General features: G+C 45.5%; 1 protein-coding gene across 4 annotated transcripts in view; it reads right to left on the reverse strand.

Moving 5' to 3' along the window:
* The window catches only part of CPSF1 (cleavage and polyadenylation specific factor 1), a 777,662-nt gene that overhangs the window by 502,164 nt on the left and 254,156 nt on the right, over positions 1-21,342 (reverse strand). For 3 of the 4 annotated variants that reach the window (XM_069621950.1, XM_069621951.1, XM_069621952.1), the window contains exons 13-15: positions 6,616-6,670; positions 3,358-3,449; positions 2,255-2,329 (exon numbers count right to left, since the gene is read on the reverse strand). In XM_069621950.1, coding sequence (XP_069478051.1) covers positions 2,255-2,329; positions 3,358-3,449; positions 6,616-6,670 — 222 coding nt within the window. The remainder of the gene's footprint in view (positions 1-2,254; positions 2,330-3,357; positions 3,450-6,615; positions 6,671-21,342) is intronic. The other variant, XM_069621953.1, reaches the window with a different exon arrangement.

Raw genomic sequence — 21,342 nt, forward strand, 5'->3', positions numbered from 1 at the left:
TGACTACAGCTACTGGAAACCAAGATTTACAAATTGCCAGCTTTTTGACCAATCCCCCAACGTCCTCCCTCTTGTCCCCACGACCGAGGCCCAGGAACAGTGAGATCTGCAGGAACTGCCAGGAACAGAAGCCATCAGTTGCATCTTTTTCTTCATTTGTAAAAGGTACTGTAAAACCAGACAGAGTACTTACCAATTGCGGTGAAAGTGCTTTCCCAACTCACAGGCCTAATCAGCTTGTGGCCCAGCATATAATTCTTCTTGCTACAAACTACTCCTAAAAACTTGTGCCGAAACGTTTCGGTTTCACTACCAGAACTGCTTTACCCTATCCAAGAGGTTAGCCCATTCACTTTAGTCTAACCTATTGAATTGACTCTTCTGGTGAACTTTAAATATTTGCACGGTCTAAGAATAACTTCTAACCTTTCATGTTCTAAATAACCTATTCCTTTTTGCTCCAACTTCAAAGTATTCTGAATAGCATTTTGCTCCTCCTTCAAAGTAGTCTGAATGCCTCAGAAACTTAAAGTGTATAGTACTGAAGTATATTTGTGTACGATATTTAACTGCCTCCTTCTAATAAATGTTTTATAACTGACTGTTGAATAAATTAATAAGTGTTTAACAAAGAAACCTTGAGTTTAAGTTTATTTGAACACCTTTGATTGTAGACCCCTGTGTAACATTACAGCTCACATTCCCTCTTGAGATAAGCCTGGCTGCTCAGCTCCACTACCAAAAACTGTGATACAGAAGGTATACACGATCCCAGTACTCAAACTAGTTAAAACCCTTGGGGTCTATCTTGACGCTACTCTCACCATGACAAAACAAGTCAACGCTCTCTCCTCAGCCACCTCATACAGCCAAGCTCATTTCACTCAGCCGCAAATTCCTAACACCTAGAAATTGCGTCAGCCTAGCGAGAGCATTAATACTCTCAAAGCTAGACTACTGCAATGTTGTTCTCTTAGGCACCTCCAACGCTAATCTGACTAAAGCCCAACTCATGCAAAATAAAGCCCTGAGAGCAGTACTAGGCATAAAAAAAAGACTCAACACATCTCCAATATAAGGAGCGAGAACCACTGGCTCCCCATTAAGGCAAGAATCATCTACAAAACTCTTTGCATTACACAAATGCATTGCCAACAAAGCCCCCAAATACATCAACAAAGCAGTATTGATAAAATCTTACTCCAGATCCCTCAGATCCAGCAAGCACTCCCTCCTTGAAATACCACGCTACAAAAGCACTAGAGCAGGGGGTAGCAACTTCAAAGTCTTAGCTCCTTCACACTGGCACTCCCTCCCATCCAACTTAAAAATGAAAACTCCCACCAGCAATTCAAAAAAGCACTAAAACCTGGCTCTTTAACCAATTCTAATTAACACCAACCCCTTCTGATTCATGCATGCCACCATGATCTGACCTGGTAGTCTTTCTTCACTTGTACCGTTTCTTCCTGCTAACCCCCGTTCTCTTCTAAAGCACTAGGCTATTCTAACATTGCTCGCTTGCATGTATTCATATTAAGTTGTAAGATTGTAATAACTAAACTGTCTAACTACGCCATGATACCTCAGTGTTTGGGCGTATAACAAATGTACTAAATAAATAAAGGTTGGTTTTGCTTACACCTGTAGTCATAGTTGTGTGTAGTGGTCCCAAAGGGTACTGCATGCAATCTTGCCTAACACTGATCATACTTAACTGAACTTGTAGTGACTGTGTGTAACTATGTAATAAAGTGTACATTTTTATCTAATTAAACAAACTGTACGTAACCACCAGCCTTCTGTATACCCCAGAGTAAACCGAGCAACTAATGGAATCTATTTGTTCCTCCCAAGCAGGCTCAAACAGAAAAGCAGGCTGTGTAAGGAGCCAAGGACAACATATCAGAAGAAAGAAGACATAAGGGCATTAGAGGACAGGAGAGAGTGGGGCATGACAACAGAATCAACGAAAGGGAGATTAAGAGAAGGAAATGGGAATATGAAAAGGAAGGAAAAGTGAAAAGGCTTCCACACAAGAGTGGGCACTCTTGAGGACAATGTACCACATGAAATACACAAGTGAAGGACAAGCAGATTACACAACAAGGCAAAAGCACTTCTGAAATGCATTAATTCCGACAAAGACAACAGAGCTCATAGCTAGCACCATATCAAAAGGTATCAGGAAACAAACAGATATGCGAGACGCTAAGACATGAATGCAGTATACCTTCTAAGAGCCAGCATTTACCTCTTCAGAAAGAAAGGCAGGTTCGCCCATGGAGGCGTTGGTACATGGGCCGATGTTCAGGATGCTGTCACAAACCTTTAGGAGAAAAGCAGTCACAAAAACAAGTAAGATACCTGGTGAATAGGATGGAAACAAGTACATCACTTTAAACATTGAGTTTTTGCCAGTGATACATTGTCCAGAAGAAAAATTACTTGTGGGGTCAGGGAAAAAGGCATGAATTTAATTTCTCTCATAGCGCATACAATAGCCTTTAGAATTGTGTCACAATTCCATTGTGGCGATTCTCTGGAGCCACTTTGTGGGTCCTATAAACTTCTTACTGACTTTGCTAGCGTAGTTCTTTTCTACTTTACGTTTGTGGCCAGCGACTTCAGTAAAAGTCCACCTATTACTGCAACCTTTTTTTCTTAATATGTTCCCGGTTAGGGAGCATTGTCAGAAAGGTGCCAATTCTACTCTACCTTAAAGACCCCCCGCACTTTTGCTGGGCTCTAAGAATTTTAATTTTTAACCTGGAGAGAGAGACCTTTCTCCCACTCATGTATTTTTCTGTGATTTAAACACTGTTTCATTTGGTTATGGAGTCTGACAAACACCATAGGAATCATCTGTTTACAAAGTGACAGACTTCCCTGTGTCACTGCACTGAAGGTGCTATCAGATTTCCCAAATGCTTAAATAAATTGTGGATCCAAGCCTAGTTTTGCCAATGTGTCTTAATCCATTCCTAAAGGCGAGAGGAAGTGGTCCAATGAATGATTAACCCCTGTCCAAGTCTTCAATAGGAAATACAAGATGGGTGCAAGCTCCAGGATAGTGGCTGATCGACACACGCTTTGCTCCTAAATGGCAATGCCGTCAGATTTTTGACATTAATAGTTAACTTCTAGCTGTCTGCAATATGCCTTTCCTCTTTCTCACATTTTCTATACTGTGATTATGATACACATGTCGTTCTTTGCAACAGTTTGCATGATATTGTGACAACAAAGGCAGTTTAAAGAATACACATACATTTCCGAAGGTCTACAAATGTTTTAAGCATTAAACAACCAAAAGAGCTTACTGACTAGTACCACAATGAACCAGACCAAACATACCTCAAAGGAATAGGTGGCTAACTGGGTGCCAGACTGCGCCTCGTTGCCATACACCTCAATCTCATCCACCTCATCCAGCATGGCTTTCCCACCTGCATCAGAACACAAAGGCAACGTTATACTGCTATTAATGAAACACTGCTTCATGGCAGACTCCTACAGCTTTTAAGCTTCACCATAATTTCCGCTCTCTGGCCGGCCTCCCTTGGCCCTCCTCCTACCCCTGCCTGCGGGGCTAAGAACCTCAGGGTCATCTTTGACTCCACACTTTCCTTCTCCGCCCACATCTATGAGGTCTCTAAAAAGTCAAACTTCCTACTGCACCTCCTCAGAGGTATGCTGCCTTTCCTCTCCTCCCCCCAGAAGCTCACTGTCTCCCAAGCTCCGGTTCTCTCTAGATTGGACTATTTTAAGAGCCTCTTTCTAAATCTACCTGCCTCTACTCTCCGCCCTCTGCAACTAATCCAGAACAGGACTGCAAGACTTGTCCTTGGCCTCAAGCCCTGGGATCAAGTTAAACAGAATTGCATGCAGCCCCCTCTGGGAAGACAACATACAATTAGGACTACAGGTGTAAGCAAAACCAACCTTTGGTATAAGTCTGTACTACACAGTTTGTGGTAGCGAGATGAGCAGCCAGGCTCATCTCAAGAGGGAATGTGAGCAGTAAAAGGAATGCGAGCAGTAAAAGGATGTTACAGAGGTCTTACAATTACAGTGGTTCAAGTAGACACTTAAGGTTTCTTGGTAAAAACACGTATTAATTTATTACACAATCATTTAGAAAACAATCACTAGAAGGAGGCAACTTATTATACAAACACACTTCAATACCAAACCAATAACTTTCTGAACAAATTAGGCTATCCTGAAATAGGAGCAAAATGGCATTTCAGTTTCTTTCAATGGGAGTAAAAATGCACAAGTTAGCAGAATAGATCACAAATACTTTCTTAGGCAGTGCAAATAGTTTTAGGTCCCTAGAGGACTCGATTCAGTTCAATAGGCCTATGCCAAAGTCAATGGACTAGTGTCTTGGATAGGAAAGAGCAGTTCTTGAAGTAAATGGTAAAGTATTTGCCAAAGTTCGCAGAAGTAGTTTGTACAAAAAGAATCATATGGTGGGTCGCAAGCTGATTAGGCCTGAACGTTAGGAAAGTTCCTCGAACTTTCACCGCGAGAAGTTCTCTCAATCGGGTTGGCACAGTACCTTAATATGAAGAACAAGATGCAGCAGAAGACGTTGGTTCCTGGCAATTCCTGCAGATCTCACTGTTCCTGAACCTCAGTCGTGGGGACAAAAGGGATGACGTTGGGGGACTCCTACACTTCACAGGATAGTCGGAAAACACGGACAAAATTGAGTCACTTCAGTTCCAGTAGCTGTATCCTAACCAGCTCAGAGAATGTTATCAAGGTGGTTTACGAGTTGCTTGGTCCCACCAACTCAAAGGAAGAAGTTGTCCTGAAGGGGTTTCTCTGTCGAGATGAACTTGGCAATTCGGACCTGCAGCAGGGCTTCACCGGGCAAACCAACGGTCCATTAGTTGCAGCCGTCCTCTTCCAGCTCGCCTTCGGTTCTTCCAGTGGTCGACTCCACTTTCCAGTCCACGAGATTCGCCTTTTAAACAGTTTTCTCCCTTTAATTCCAGCCTAGCTGCCACTCACCCAGCAGGGTGGCTGCCCTTGCCAGACAGTCAGCCAGCCAATCACGCCAGAGTGCATTTGGGTCTCCTAGCTCTCTAAAGACGTCCCAAAGTTGTGAACAGCTTGGTTCTCTGCAGCAGACCCCCCTTCTGACTCTCAGAACCACATTTTCCACAGTCCAGTGTCTTCTTCTACCTTTTCCTTCCAATTGAAGTTTATACTTTATGGCTTTACGCATCGCTGAGCGCTTGTACGCACAAAACATAACACTTTGATCGCAAGGCTACTATCTTCGTAGGGCTGGCCTTCTTAAGTTAGGGGTATCCATTTCTGGAATTGGCCATTGTATTAGTTTGCTTGCTTTCACTCCTCACAGATTTTGGCAGGAATTCACAATGTTTAAATAGTATTATTATTATTGTGTTCTTCATTATTCACTGGTATTTGTTCTGGGCCTAATAAATTGTGTATTTTTTTTATATACTGTCTAAGGGAAATTCTTGTGCTACTTTGTGTGCTCGTCAATTGGACATCTCATCATCCGCACTACTCCCGAGGCCTTGACTGCTGTCCAAGCTACCTTGAATTGTCCTGGCTAACTTTGCAGAAATGTTCCCTGTTTCCCTAACACAAGTGGTCTTCTGAACACCTGTTCACCAGAACAGAGTTCAGAGAACCATTCTAACACCCATGACCTGGGTATCCGCAGGGGCCGCACTGAAAAATACATTCGTAGACTTCAAGGGACCTCAGTACAGGTTGGTCTCTCGTCAGTCAGTAAAACGTCAACAGCGTAGATAGTGTTAGCAAAAGGAGTCAAAACAGACTTTTTGACCTAGGAAATGATTGCAAAACGCCCATGAAAGGAGAAAGGGATGTCCTGTTAATTTTAAATGAGCACATGGGTAAATGCCAATAATATTGCCTAGATGCAGCTCAAATCAAGAGGAGCCCATAATGCACCAGCAAACAGACCTGCCGCACAGACTCCAGAAGCCATTCGAAAAAAAGCAGAATCAAAAAAGGTAAATTACATGTACTGCCAGTAATTGGTTAGGAATATCTGCCACCATCAGCAGCTGTGCAGAGGCACAAACACAAAGGAACAATCTGTTATTTAGGATGCGCCCACTTGGGATCTCTGGAAACCCGGGAATAAGATGAACACTCCCAAACAGGTTTACACCCATTAAACAGTGTGCACCCCGAAAACCCCACATCAGACCCACAAAGGAACTACCAGTGAACGACTGAAAAGTGAGGGTTTACAACCCCTGCGTCAACAAACACCACCCAAAGGACACCAAAGATAAACAGGGTGCACAATCACGCACATGGAATTAGCAAAGAGGAACCATACCCCCTACCCCCACTCAGTTTATGTTGTTTCAATCACCCAATCCAAATTCCACCCAAACCTGCACACATACCCAATTTCCTGCGAGAACCTTCAAGACAAATGGCTAAAATAGCCATCTCCCATGCTTGCGCACAGACCACTGGTTTACTAAAATAGAAACTTCTAATGAATTATTAGTAGATGTTGCATATGAAAATCATTAAAACAAAGTCAAGAAAGGTCTACTCTGCATCATCACAATTGGTACTCACCAGAGCGTACTGGCTGCTGTGTCTCCACACGCTTCTTCTTATTTGGCGGCTCCTCCTGAAGAGAAGTAAGGTTCATTAGTGAAAGGGCACTGGTTGTAGGGAGATTTTTGCATAGGGGAATGTTCCCATCTACCAGCAGGTGAGACTCTAAAACTGTCCCTTGGTATACAGGCCCCAACTCTGTACTACCTAAAGGTTTGGTAGAAAGACAGACCAGCCGGGCTCATTTTAGGAGGGAGATAGGGAGAAGTGAACTGTAGCCAAGTACAATGAACTCAGTACAAAAATAGGTCCAACGAAACTCACACACTTGTAGTTATAGCGAAATAGACAATTTATATACACATGGCAAAGTTAGATTCAGGTAAATAAATACTATTTCAACTAAACACACTAGAAAACATGAGCAATACTTTAGGCGAGTAAACCACAGTTCATGAACACAGTTCAGTGGTAAGCAAAACCACTTGTTCTAGTCACTCAGTGTTCGGTAAGAATGTGTGCAGTCCAGCTGGTGTGGGACTCCACAAGACATCTCTTGGTATTGGGTAACCCACCTTTAAATATAGGCCTGTACAACACAAGTTGGTAGTGTGACTGAGCAGCCAGGCTTATCCTAAAATGGGTAATGTGAGCTGTAGAGCTGTGCAATGAAACCAGTAGATACAAGTATCCGATAAAACCCAAGAGTTATATAATAAATATTTATACACAAAGATATTTAAAGCATTGATTACAAAGCAGTAATTAGCTATAACATTAATCCCAAGTTACGATTCAATTAAAAAACGAGAACAATAAAGCGAGTAATTCATACACATGTTACACATGACATGTTCCAGCAGTTCCAAGTGATCTGACCGCGGCTGAATTTGCTGCGGCCGGAACGTTCACACGAGAAAAGTGCGAACTAACAAAAGTTCTCATGCGAACACGCATACATACTCACACCCAACACACCCACAACGCCAACTTAAAAAAAACGCTGCAGGGACCCAGCTTGAAGAAGGTGAGTGTTTTTTTTTTTAACGGAAGGCTGTGGGGGTGGCCCACGCAACCCCCTCTCACTACACTATAACTTACTTACCCTATAACTGTTGTTCTCCAGCATGGGTCTGGCATGGATTCACATGCTCATGAATATTCCCAGTCAGGCTGGGAATCCTGGTAACAGAAAAAAAAAAGTTTCAGTTTTGTTTCTGAACTGTCTTTCTACTAATAAGCAATCACTGGTCTCTGAAATAAGAGGGGCAGTATGACCCAGAGACCAGTGATTGGTTATTAGTAGAAAGACAGTTCAGAAACCAAACTGAAACTGATTTTTTCTGTTACCAAGGATTCCCAGCCTGACAAGAGGGAATATTCATAAGCATGTGGATCCATGCCAGACCCAATGCTGGAAAAAGTATAGTGAGCGGGGCGATGTAGAGTACAACCCGGCAGCCCCCGTTTTTTTTTTTTTTTTTACAATGCTACCACTAATGGGTCAAAATTTTGGTGTTCGAACCTTTGGTGGTAGCATTTTTAGATCAAAACGTCCAATACCATTCCAGCACCCAGAGGTGACGTCAGTTGAATTCAGTATAGCATTTATATAGTATCACCTTTGCACTATTTTCTTTTTTAAGAACACATTTTATTGGTTTTTAGGACATACATTACAAATGAAGACTCCAAGGGAGTTGAACCATGACAAAACAGCACAACAAGGTCATTGGATTTGTGTAACTCGTACAACTCATTTGATATGTTTGTTCGCAATAGCAGCATCACTTCACAGTAGTCTGTTATGTCTTATATAGGTTCGGCAACAAAGCAGATCATTGAGCATCCTCCCACTTTTGCCAAATTTTCCCAGCGTTATCTAGGGGAACCTCGGGCTTTATACACCCCCTGTTCCATAGCTATACAAACATTTATATCAGCAATCCATTGTTCCACCTGCGGCAACTGGTCGGACCCCCATAGATTGCTATGTTTCTCTTGATCAGGGTTGTTACAGTTGAAAAGAACAATTTCTCATATCGCGCCATCTCACCTTCGCTTTCTATTCCCAATAGCAACAATTTAGGTTCTCTAGGTATTACATGACCCATAACTCTCGTGAGTACATCACAGCATTGCTGCCAATAATGTCGAATATGCAAGCACTCCCATATTATGTGGAAAAAGGTTCCCTCCTCTTGGCGACATCTTAGACAGTTGGGATCTGTACTCTTGCCCCAACGGTAGAGCGCTACTCTCGGATAATATACCCTGTGAGTATCTGGAGCTGAATGAGTCGGAGTCTGGACGAGATGGCTGTTTCACGAGGGTACATTAGGGCCAAAACCTATTCTTCTGGGAGGATTTCACCCTGTTAGGCAGAAACCTGTGCAGTTCCCTTGGGGAACACTGCAAAAGATTTAAGACTACAGGTAGAGCAGTAAACCCCTTTGGTAGCAGTCTGTACCACCCAGATTTACCTGGTAGCTGTGGCTGAGCAGTCAGACTTCTCTCAAGAAGAGTTAGGCAGTATGCAAAGTATACACAATATGTACCAAAACACAATAGCACAAGCAAACACTGACCAGAGCTTGGTTTCAAAAGTATATAGTTATTTATTTAAAATACACATAAGTTAAAAACACTCTAGCACAATATAGTAAACACTTCAAACACAGTTATAATGAAAGTAGATTCAATCCTTTCTCCTATCTAGACAACTCTAGGTTAACACCACTTAATTAAAACAGAGGTGAGTGTTTAACGTTAGATGACACTCTAGTAGTTTCCAAGAAAGGGAGAGAAAAAGCAGAAATGGGTTAAACACACCACTCTAAGGTCCAGAACACTTGCAATAGGCTTAAAGAAGCACAAAGTCACAGGTGAGCAAAAGTCACTAGGCAGGGCCCACTCTTAGAGTAGCCGGAGCGAAAAGGTGCCCAAGATCACACTGTTAGTTAGAGATTCAAGTCTTGCAAAGAGTCAAAAAGAGTTTTAGAGTGGCTCAGAAAGTTTAGCCAAAGTGTCCCAGGCACTCCCAGGTTCGAAAGCCGGGGACTAAATCTACCCCGTACAGTCGGTGGCAAGGGAAGCCAGGCGGAACACAGTACCTTAAGCGGAAAGGATCCTCCAGCGGTGGCAGTTGTTCCAGGCAGTGGCAGCAGGGCTCGACGTCGGTCAGGGGAGAAGAAGTTCTCGCTGAAGAGCAGAAGAGGAGGGTCGTTGCACTGCCCGGGAAGAAACCCGCCGCGGAGTCCTCCGGTTAAAGGGTTGGTACCGACTTTCGCGGTATGGGGGTAAAGTGTGGTATTCCGGTTGCCGGGGTGCTTGGCACAGGCAAGGCGGCCACGAGATACCTCAAAGAACGGAAAGAAGGCGAAAACTGGTTGTCCCCACCAGTTAAGGGAAGGAGCCACTCCGTTAAGAGTTCTCCTCGGTCGTCGGGAAAAAGTGGTGAGACGGTTCAGCAGGGCTCCACCGGGTGGTGTCGTCGAAGCAGGTCGGCTCAGCTCTTCCCTCGTCGGATTCTTGGTCCTGTGGCGACTTCTGAAGTCCCAGTCCCCAAAGCCCTGCTTTTATGCAGCAAGCCCCCATTCACCCAGCCTAGCTGTCACTCAAACATGCTAAGTGGTGAGCCGGGCGGCTCACCACTTGGGCCAATCAGGACGGAGTGCGACTTGAGTTACCAAGGTAACTCAGTCCAGGGTGCCTAAATCCCCCTCCACCCCTCCTAAGTACCCCAGACAGAGTGGCACCACTTTGGAGGGCTTCTGTGGAGAAGCCCGCCAAAAGTGGAACAAAGGGCTCCACTTTGGGTCAGAGTTACAGAGGCGAACACCAACGCCATTTTAGAATCAAGTTTTGGCAAAAAGTCCCAACCGGAGTTATAAAAAGAAATATATAAACCGGCGGGATGTTTAAGGCTACCGTAAATAAATAATTAAATGTGTTAGCCTAAAACAATGGGAAATCCCATAGGGAAATATTCGCGGTCGAATATAAAAAGTAGTTTCCACTGCCACCAGCCAAAACTCGATCAGGGGGGACGGAGACGTGCCCCCTCGACTAACAGACCCTGGGGCAATCGAATTGCCCCAGCCAGTACGTCCACAATATGATGGTTTGTACTGGTTCTGTTCAGGATTCAAGACTAGCAAAGTCTTTGGTGACTTTACATGCCCTGGGAGACAGTAGTCAGTCCCAGGGTATGGAGTCTATGTTGGGGAGTCCCTAGGACACTCCTGGGTCACGGCACAGAGGGTGCTGTGTAACCCACATCACAAAAATACATGAGGCCCTATGGAGTAAAAGACCCCATAGCCCATTCAACACAAGGTTTAACCAAGAAAACACACTTCAACATGTCCAAGAGTGAGGGTAAAAGAGTCTCACTCTTGGCAGGAGAAAAAAATTAAACCCCAGAAATCCAGCAAAGCTGCTGGGGGACTCACTAGGTAGGGAAATTCAGCCTAAACAGAGAATTCTCCCTAACACACCCACATCCCCTTCCCAGTTGGACTTCAATTTCGACAACTGTGGCGTAACAAAAGGAGGTAATAACACTATATATAGTAGGTGACCTTGCCGCCGACTTTTTCCAACACAATGTTTTGAAAAAGGCGCAGTACTTCCGCCTAAACACGTGTCATCCGAGAGGGGCTAAAAACAAATAAATCAAACAAATAAAATTTCTACTGGACATACAACGGCAGTTTCAAATTTTGTTATCCATCTAATCTGACGCAAAGGAGTGCAGGTACAGATGTATTTTTCTCATCATTTTGTACAATGCTGCTCTTCCCAAGAGAGTCAGCGGCAAGGACATCCAGTGGTGTGTATCCTTCTTGAACCTTTCCACTATTGGCTGCCGATTCAGGTCTTTATAATCATTCAAGTTTTTGGTGATGAGTATACCTAGGTATCTAAAGCCGGTTCTCTCGATTCGGTAAGGGCAGTTCTCTGGGATTATGTCTTCTATCTGTCTGACCAGGAAGAGTACAGATTTGACCCAGTTTACCCTTAGCCCGCCAAAGGAACCATATTGTTGCAGGAGGTCAGTCACTATGGGACAGGAAGTGATCGGTTCTCTGAGATATACCAATAGGTCGTCACCATATAGGGAGACCTTGTCTTCCCAATCTGCCGAACCCTTAAAGCCCTTCCAATTTTGCGAATCTCTCAATAAGCAAGCTAGGGGCTCTATGGCTAATGCAAAGAGCAACGCTGACAGGGGGCAGCCTTGTCTCGTTCCCTTACCCAGTTTGAATGGTTTAGATGGCCAGCCATTGACTCAGATTTCTGCCTCCGGGGAGTTGTATAGTAGTGGTATCCACCCCAAGAATTAGTTGTATCCACCCCATGAATTCAGCACCAAATCCCATCCGACGCATTATCTCCCATAGTGCCTCCCAATGTATGGCATCAAACGCTTTCTCGAAGTCTATTACCAATAGTGCTAGGGGGTCATGGGAGTTCTTCGCCCTTTCTAGTGCTATATGTACTCTACGGATATTCATGCGTTTTGACCTGTTCGGCATGAAACCGCACTGGTTCGGGTGCACTAGGGACATGATCACTCTCTGTAGTCTAATCACTAATATTTTGGCCAATAGTTTCTATTCACTATTTATAAGGGAAATCGGTCTGTATGAGCTGAATTGCTCTGGAGGTTTATCGGGTTTCGAAATTACTATTATGGTGGCCTTTCTAAGGTCGGCCGGTAGATATCCTTGTTCCTTTGAGTGTTTGTACATCTTTAGTAGATATGGGGCTAGCACACATGGACCAATATTCTTCCAAGTCTCGATCGGGAAGCCATTTGGGCCTGGGGTTTTACCGTTTTGGAGTTGACATTGCCACAATCCGTTGTTCTTCCGGAATATCCTTTTCTAGAAGGGATATTTGTTCAGCACACAGGGTCGGGTGGGTTATTTTATCTAGTATAGATGTGTCAACAGGGCCAGTGGGGGCCTTATACAGCTCGGTGTAGTAGGCTGCAAAACCTTCAGTAATATTGAAAGTGGGTGTGCATTCTCTGGTCTGATCATTCTGACCTGACTATGTCCCTCGTCCCTGCGCTCTAGCCAGGCCAGCATTTTTCTTGCCTTGTCCCCCACTTTGTAAATTCTGACTTTCATTGCTCTATGTGCTTGTTTGGCATTCTCGAATGCCACATTTTGCAGGCGTTTTTGCGCTACGAGTAGCGCTCTATGTGACTCGGGGACATGTTGAGTTAGGTGGGCTTCTTCCGCTTGTTACTTCTAGTTCTGCTGGAGCTATTTTCTCCCCATGTTTCTTTCTTGTAGCCGCCACCCAGAAGAGAATTTGTCCCCGGAGCACTGGATTGTATGCTTCCCACAGCACCCCAGGGCTATCCACTGAACCTACGTTCAACTCAAAGTATGTATTGGTGACAGACTGTATATGTTCTAGAAGGTCCGGAAAACCCAAATGATAGCCGTTAAGATGCCATGACCTGGGAGGGAGTGGTCTTGACGTTGCCACTTCCATCAGCGGGGGGAGGGGGGATCTGATATTCCCCTCGGAAGGAGTTTTGCTACAATTGCTCTGTGGATACTTGTCGCAGGGATAAAGAAATAACCTAGCCTGGATAATGAGGCATGCACCCCTGAGTGGTATGAATACTCTCTGGCATCGGGCTTTAGGTCACGCCATACATCACACAAAGCCACTGCATCAGCGAAGGTGGCGAGGTTCATATGAACCTTGGGTTTTCTCACTGGTAAGTGTGTCCTATCGAGTTCCACATTCATCACTTAATTAAAATCTCCTGCTAAGATGAACAAATCAGATGCGTCATTGGCAATCAGCGGGGTGATATCATTTACTAATGCAGACAAAAGCGCGGGGGCGAGCAGATAGCTAGCAGGCCAATTTTTTGATTCACTAGTGTTCCCACAGCAAACGCAAGTCTCCCCCCTGTGTCACTGTAAAGAGGGTGAAAGATAGTGATTTATGTAGCAGTATGAGTAACCCTGCAAGCCCATAGTGAAGCCAGCGTGTAGTGCTGTGCGACAGTTGGTACGTTTAAATGAGTTACAGGTCGTACCCGCTAGATGGGTTTCAGTGAGGAATGCTATATCTGGTGTGTGTTTGTTCAAGTATTGTATAACTATTCGCCTTTTGAGACTGTTCCCTAACCCGTTGACATTCCAGGTGAGGAGCTTTAGAGTACGTTTTTTCTAATCGGGCATGTTCTGCCTGTGTGTGGTGTGTCTAGGACCGCATTCCGCCATGTCTTTTCTGTAAATCTATGATTGCGTGTTCTCGGTGTGTTGCGAGCAACAAAGGACCTCTACGAGGAGGTACATAGGTGTATGCTTGAGGTGTTACGTTCCACATTCCATTTCAACCTTCTATTAACATTTTAAACCAAAATACCAACCAAACATTCCCTTTCCGCCTCCCCCCTCCCTATACTCCGCCCCAATCTGAAGTACCTGTCGCCCGAACATCAGTCTGGAGTTAATTAGGAACTACTCCTGACCTTAACCAACAGCATGTACAACAAGTCCCAATGGGGTGGGGGATGTTCTTCCGTCCCGACTGGCCGCTCATTTCGTGTTCATCCATGCTGCATATTCACTCATGCAGCTTTGTGCGAGGGCTTGCCGGCGCACATGTGGCACCGAAATTGTAGATCATGCTGCAGGTCGCTGTTTCAATCGCCCTCCACACGTGGCGGTACATCTCACTCCTGTCCCAATGGGTGTCTGGCAGGGGGATCCTGCGCCGGCAGGGCTTGCGGGTTCCCGTTTGTTGTTCCAGCTTGTACTCCAGTTGCCTTCAAAATGTAGTTCCGCCCATTTCCACGCTTCTTTCGGGTTCGTAAAGTGGACTGTCGTACCTTTGTGGTAAATCTTCAATTGCGCCGGAAACACTAGGCCATTTTTTTACATTCAGGGAGTGCAGCCGTTTAAGATGATCGAACTACTGTCTTGCCTTCTGCACCCCCCTGGTGTTGTCTGCCTATTCTAGATCCGTTGTAGGTTATCGTGCCTTTAGTGCGAGCCATCTGGAGCAGCGCATCGCGGCCCCTATAGTTTAGGAATTTTGCTATCACCGTGCACGGTGGGGGACCCTGTATTGCTCGTCCAGTCGGCACGCGATGCGCTCTTTCAATCGAGAAGAATTTAGTCAACACTTTTGGATCAAAGATGTCTGCCAGCCATTGTTCAAGGAACAGTTCTACAATTGGTCCTTCTGCTTTTTCTGGCAATCCCAGGATCCAGACATTGTTTCGTCTCGATATGCCTTCATCCACTCTCCCATCAATTGCCTTCAGGCGCGTTGTGACTCGATTGAGCTGTTCCAGATTTCTCAGTCATCTTCTGCTCCAGAAATTCGTTGTTCCGCCTCCCCCCTGCGGGACGTCAGTTTTTGGAGGTCGTGCCGCAGAAGTGAGACGTCCATGCTGATACCGTCCATCTTCTACTCCATGGAAGCCCGTGATTCTGCTAGTGCCGCCATAAAGTCCCTTAGAGATAATCCTTCCCCGACCTCTGCTTTAACTTCTGGGTGATTTTGTCAGGCAGCGTGGTTGCCACGGGTGTGGTGAATTGGTCTATTTTACTTTGGGTGCCTGATTTTGTTGCCTCTGTCTTTGCCCATGCTAGTATTGCGTGGCAATGGGGAATACTTTGTTGCTTGTTCCGTGGTTGGATGTGCTGGGAGGTAGTTGGATTGCCTGTTGTCGCTCAGCGGCAGACAGTTCTTCAAGTGCTTTGTTTATGTTTCCTGCAGCCAGACGTCTGCGGCGTGGGTACTGCCACTCAGAGCCAGGGGTCCATTGTTTCTGTTGGACTCAGGGGGTCAGATAGTCTGTCTCACGTGGGATTCCCAAGGTCCAACCTGTGTTGCTCCTCTGATTATCGTCCAGGCACAATTAGGTCAGAGTGGTTAGGTGAGGTTTTCGCTCCACCCTGTCGCTGGGTACTGGCGGTGTCTGTGTTGGTCCATAATTCCTGTGGTTAGGGAACAGATTCCCACTCCGTGGCTTGTTGTATGAGTTTATCTATGGGCCGTGGTTGTGTTGTACTGTGCCAGTTCCCTGTCTATGCTGCTCAGTATAGTGGGTCACTGCGAGGCTTTGGGTGAGTTGCTCCATTTCCCACAGGTCTGGGCTGTGCACGGTTGCAGTCGTAGGACGGTTGACATGCGGTAGATACTCCGGTAGTTCGGGTTGTCTAAGGCTCCCATGCTATGTTGTCACCGGTTATGCCTATGTTTGACTCTCTGTCGCCAACACCCGCCCACAGCCAGATACACATTCTCACCGGTTTGGTGTCCTCGGAGTAGCCCAGGATTTATTTGTGGTCCTTCCTTCCAATTACTTTCACGTCCAGGGGGGACTTTATCGCCATTCATGCTCTATTGTCGGCTTGCAAGGTCCATGGGACTGAGCTTCCTCCTTCAAAGCTGGCCTTGCCGTTCCCAACTCACTGCCACGAAGGGACAGTAGCCGCTTTTCCGGCGCATTATTTCGCCTTATTGCACCACGGGCCCTGTGTAGGTTTGGCGGTCCCCCAACAGTGCCTGGCATGAGAGAAAGGGGGATGCGCTCCTCCGTACCAGCTCTTCTTAATCGCAGGGCGCACTTACAGTCTCCTTGCCACCTTGCCCGCCGAACAGCAACACTCCTATCTGTGCTGCTTTTGCAGCCTCCCGTTGTGTGCCGCGACACGAGCCTAGTATGTGTAACCTAGCTGTGCATGTAGTGGGGATCGTGAATAGATTCTGTCGCGGTTCGTGGATGGGACAGTTTCCCTTTCCCTATTGTGCACCACTATGCTGATGTGTGTTCCGGAGTTACACTGTCCATAAACTCAGGAAAGTTTACCTTACAGCCAAGCTCATTAGGGCGCTCTCCTTTTGTTTCCTTCGCAGGTCGTCACATTTCTGCGCTCTCATACCCGCTTCGATTCACAGTGCGTCCGGGCTCATGCTACGCACCTCCCCATCTTCCGTAGTGCGGGGCAGATCCCAGGGCCAGTCCGCCTGCACGGCTCAGTCCTTTCCTCTACGCCTCACCAACTGTGATTCCGGCAGGCACCTCATCCACGTGGCTGATTTTCCGATCCGCTCCTGGGATCTCAATTCCTCTCCCCTTACCAATGGACTTATTGCTGTCACGCGCCGCCATTTTAGTTTCACTTCTCCAGACTCCCACAGGGAAGACTCCTCATCGGCATGTGGTCCCAGTCGCACGCTGTTCAGGACAACAGCGCATCAATACTTGTAGCTTTTTGTCTCTCGGTAGGATCTCTTTTTATTCATAATTGCTATGGATGACAGGCTATTTCTTCAGGGTTTCTGTGGCAGTCACGGGAGCTCCGAAGGCTCACGTCCACATCGCTCTGCTGCTGGCCACGCCCCATCACCTTTGCAGTATTGAGTTTAAGGAAAGAAAGGTTAGGATCAGAACAAATGATGGATTATAAAAATAGTTAGATTCTCCCAAAGGGGTGAAGGCAGTCAATTATCTCAGCATTAAAGTGTTCAACATAAAACCTGTAAGGGATCACGCACTGCCAAAGCCAATAGATTCAGGAGGCGGCCTTTAGGGAGTCAGGACAGGGAAAGTCAATGGACAAAGCCAAAGTTCTGATGCTCTTCTTAGAAAAAGGTTTTTAAATAGTCTGTGGTCAAAAGAGAAATCACAGTAACTCAAGAGTCGTCGTCTTTGGCAAGCACAAGCTGTAAGGCCAATGCAGGTAACTTGAGATCAACTTAGTGTAGGGTTAAACCGCACACCCGCTAGGAAGCACCCCAAATGGCAAAAGTATAAGCAACTTGAAAATAAAGTAAGTGTTCCAGCTGGTTGCCTTCACAAGGCAATGCAGTTCCTGGTCCTTGGTCGTGTTGACGAAAGAGAGGACGTCTGGCTGGCTACTGCGGCAGAACTCGAGAGAGAGGGACTCGGCAGCAATGGATTTCCATTGGTGCCTTTTTCTAAGCGCCAAAGCAGAACGAAAAGCTCTGGTTAGGATTTTCTGGATTGATCCCTTGGTCCTGGACTCTGGTGAGGACTCTGGACACTGATTTCTTGCTTCTGTAGGGTTCTCTGGATGCCCACGAAGATCTAGCGGGATTAGGACTTCGGAAGAAAATGTACTCACCAGTGGTTGAGGTACCCAGAGTATTGGGCTTCTGCAGGCTTGGAAAGTCGCAGCAAGTCAGGGGTTGCGCCAAAATAGAGTTAGTCTTGAGGCTAGTTGCTCCCAACAGCTTAAGGGAGGAAGTCGTCTTTACGGGTCTTACCTGTCAATTCGAAAACAGGGTCAGCACAGCTGCAGGGCTTCACCGGGCACTTTGCGGTCAAGGAGGGTGCTCCTAGGGTCTTTAGTCTTCCGCTTCAGATGTTGTTAGGCAAGAATGAATGCAGTACCCTTTGGGTGCACTACAATAACCTTGACCTCCTGGCAAATAGGGACCGACCCAACCTTTGGTATAAGTTTGAACTACACAGGTTGGTAGTGTGGCTGAGCAGCCAGGCCTATCTCAAGAGGGGTCAATGTGAGTAGTAATGCTGTAGAGTTTCACACTAGCAGTTATTCAAATAAGACAATGCATTACTTACCGTAAAAGCATTTCTGATGGTTGTATCTGCTTAGATTCACATGCTGTGCATAGGTCCGACATCCAGTGGTCGCTGCGGAGTATTGCATTTTGTTTTTCGTAGTCGAAAAAGGGGACGTCGAGAAGGCGTGTCTGTAACACTATCCCTATAGTGACGTGCGTTGTACCCACAATCCCTCACGCGTCGAGGTCCCTCTGTTTGTATTTTTCTGCCCTGAGGGAGCCTTCTAGACGTGAGTGAGTACAGAAAAGAGAGAAATATATAAAAGGATGTCTATGTTCCTTCCATCCGAGCGGGGAGGAAGGGTGGGCGCATGTGAATCTAAGCAGATACAACCATCAGAAATGCTTTTACGGTAAGTAATGCATTGTCTTCTGATGTTTGTTAATCTGCTTAGAATCACATGCTGTGCATAGACTAGCGAGCAGTACCCGGAGTTGGCGGTGGGTTATGAGAAGGAACAGTAGAGAAAAGATGTCTTAATACTGCCTGTCCCACCTGGGAGTCAGATCTAGAGTGTGCATCTAGACAGTAGTGTTTTGTAAAGGTGTGCGCAGAACTCCAGGTAGCTGCTTTGCAGATGGACTCAAGGGGAACATTTGCAATGAACGCTATGGAAGCCCCAGTGCCTCGAGTGGAATGTGCTCTTGGCTTGAAGGGTAGTTCTCTCTTAGCAAGAGTGTAACAGAGAGTGATGCATTGAACAATCCATCTAGATATAGTGGACTTTGAAACTACATCTCCTTCTCTTCCTGCTGCCACAGAGACAAAGAACTGATTAGTCTTTCTCAGTGGTCTGGTTCTTTCCATGTAGAACATGACAGCTCTGCGTACATCTAGTGTATGCAGACTTTTTTCTCCCAAGCTGGAAGGGTTTTGAAAGAACGTTGGTAGTTCTATTGACTGGTTTACATGTAATTTCGAGATGAATTTTGGTGCAAACCTTGGGTGTGTGCGTAGAACCACCTTATCCTTGTGAACTGTTACAAAGGGGTCTAGTACAGAAAGAGCCTGTAGTTCACTTACTCTCCTAATGGAGGTGATAGGTATTAGGAAAGCAGTCTTAAGAGTGAGGTCTTTAAGAGTTGCCTTGTGCATGGGTTCGAAAGGAGGGCCCATGAGTCTAGAAAGTACCATATTTAAGTCCCATCCGGGAGCTGGGTTAGCTATCGGAGGGTGTATTCTCTTTACCCCCTCCATGAAGGCCTTGATAACTGGTATCTTCCACCACGACACTTTAAGTTGGGAAGTGGTGTATGCAGAAAGTGCCGGTAGGTGGACTTTAATGGAATTGAAGACTAGACCTGAATCCAGTAAATGGGTCAAGTACAGAACAATGTTAGTGGGAGAGCAGTCAACCGGGTTGATGCTCTTACCTCTACACCAGATGACAAATCTTTTCCACTTGCTAGAATAGCAGTGGCGAGTATTAGGTTTTCTGGCTTCCCTGAGGATGTCCATACATCTCTGCGGGAGTTGTAAATGTCCAAATTCTATGAACTCAGGAGCCAGGCTGCTAGGTTCATGGTCTGAGGGCATGGATGCAGTGTCCTGCCCTTGTCCTGTGACAGCATGTTGTACGGGCAGGGAAGTTTCACTGGGGGAGATAGGGACATCTCCATCAAGTGAGCGAACCATGGCTGCCAGGCCCACATTGGGGCCACTAGTATCATGGTAACCTGCTCCTGGTGCATCTTGTGCACCACTTTGTTGAGAAGGGGAGTTGGGGGGAAAGGCGTAAACAAATTTCCCTGACCATTGAATCGACCGTTCCCCTTGGACTGGTTCTGGGGGTACCTGGAGGCGTAACTTTGGCATTGTGAGTTCTCCAGAGTTGCGAACAGGTCTATTTCCGGGAACCAAGTGAAAAGAAAGAAGCTGGATAAACCATCCAGCTAAGACTGGAGCTCATGCTTGTGTTCTGAGAACGGAATTTTACTCAATCCTCTTGTAGAGTCAATCAGAATTCCATATGTAAACTGTTACTTCACAGCTTTAATTTTATGTATAGGTATAATTGATTATGTCATCAATCCATATACATGTTAGACTTAACACCATCCAGGAAGACTGTCAAATACGTATGGTTAACATTTCCTATGCATTTCGGAGACTTGCTCCTTCCTCAGGGCTAAAACCATAACGTAATATCTCATTACTAAAAAGAATATATCCAGCCAAAACATGATTTCATACATAAACCAACATCCGAATTGTGTCGCACAGAATACAATCAAAAGCATAATAATATTGATGGTCAAATACATACCACATCCCACAGGTGCCAAGGACAATGTCGGACAAGAGTACATAGCATGTAAATAAAAAATAAACAGAATACCAATGAGTGTGGAGAATAAGAGTAAGAAACACCTTATGAATCTGACATAGTTGTCATTGCAAAATGCCAAAGGAAAATGTACCTGAAGTCCAACTTGAATGTTTCTATATCTGGTCGAGTGCTGGAAGTACACCTATTTCCCTTTAACTGTTAAGTAAAAGGGTGAGTTGTAACAAAGTCTCCAAATGGTTGCAACAACCAGTTAGTGCAAAGGTAGCATACTGCTAATAGTGTTTCTCAAACTCATCTGTGTTAAAAAGCATTTACCTCATCACACGGATACGTGTTGGAGCTCGAAAAGAACGGGTGTCCAAAGCGATGGACAGCGTTCGTTCTCTTGTTAAAAGTTGTCATGGTAACCTCAGCTAGTCCCTGCTCAACGTCAACGTGCGTGTTGACGTGGTATGGCCTCGCGTCCCGTGTCTCCGTAAGGTTAGGAGTCCGGGAATGAGGAGTAACCCTTTCACGTAAATGTCTGTCGGACTAATGTAGTGGAAACCTTTGCTGTAAAGTATGTGATCGTAGCGGTAAGAAACAAACTGAAGAAGCTTACGCGCAAAAAATGAATAAATATAGTGGGATAATAAAGTAAAAGAGACAAAATCTTCATGCTGCATACTATTCACCTAAAATAAATACACATAAATAAATAATGTAGTGGTGGCACTAACTGTATTGCCAATTAGACAGAAAGAAATAACCGTCCCCATGTTATACGTTCAAATATGGTTTCCTCCGCTGGGCACTGTAGCACATCAACGGGAGCGATGACGCGTGGGTGCCTTACGTCCCGCATCTCCGA

Source organism: Ambystoma mexicanum, chromosome 5q, assembly GCF_040938575.1.
Source record: "Ambystoma mexicanum isolate Mex_15411 chromosome 5q, UKY_AmexF1_1, whole genome shotgun sequence".
Taxonomy (NCBI): Eukaryota; Metazoa; Chordata; class Amphibia; order Caudata; family Ambystomatidae; genus Ambystoma; species Ambystoma mexicanum.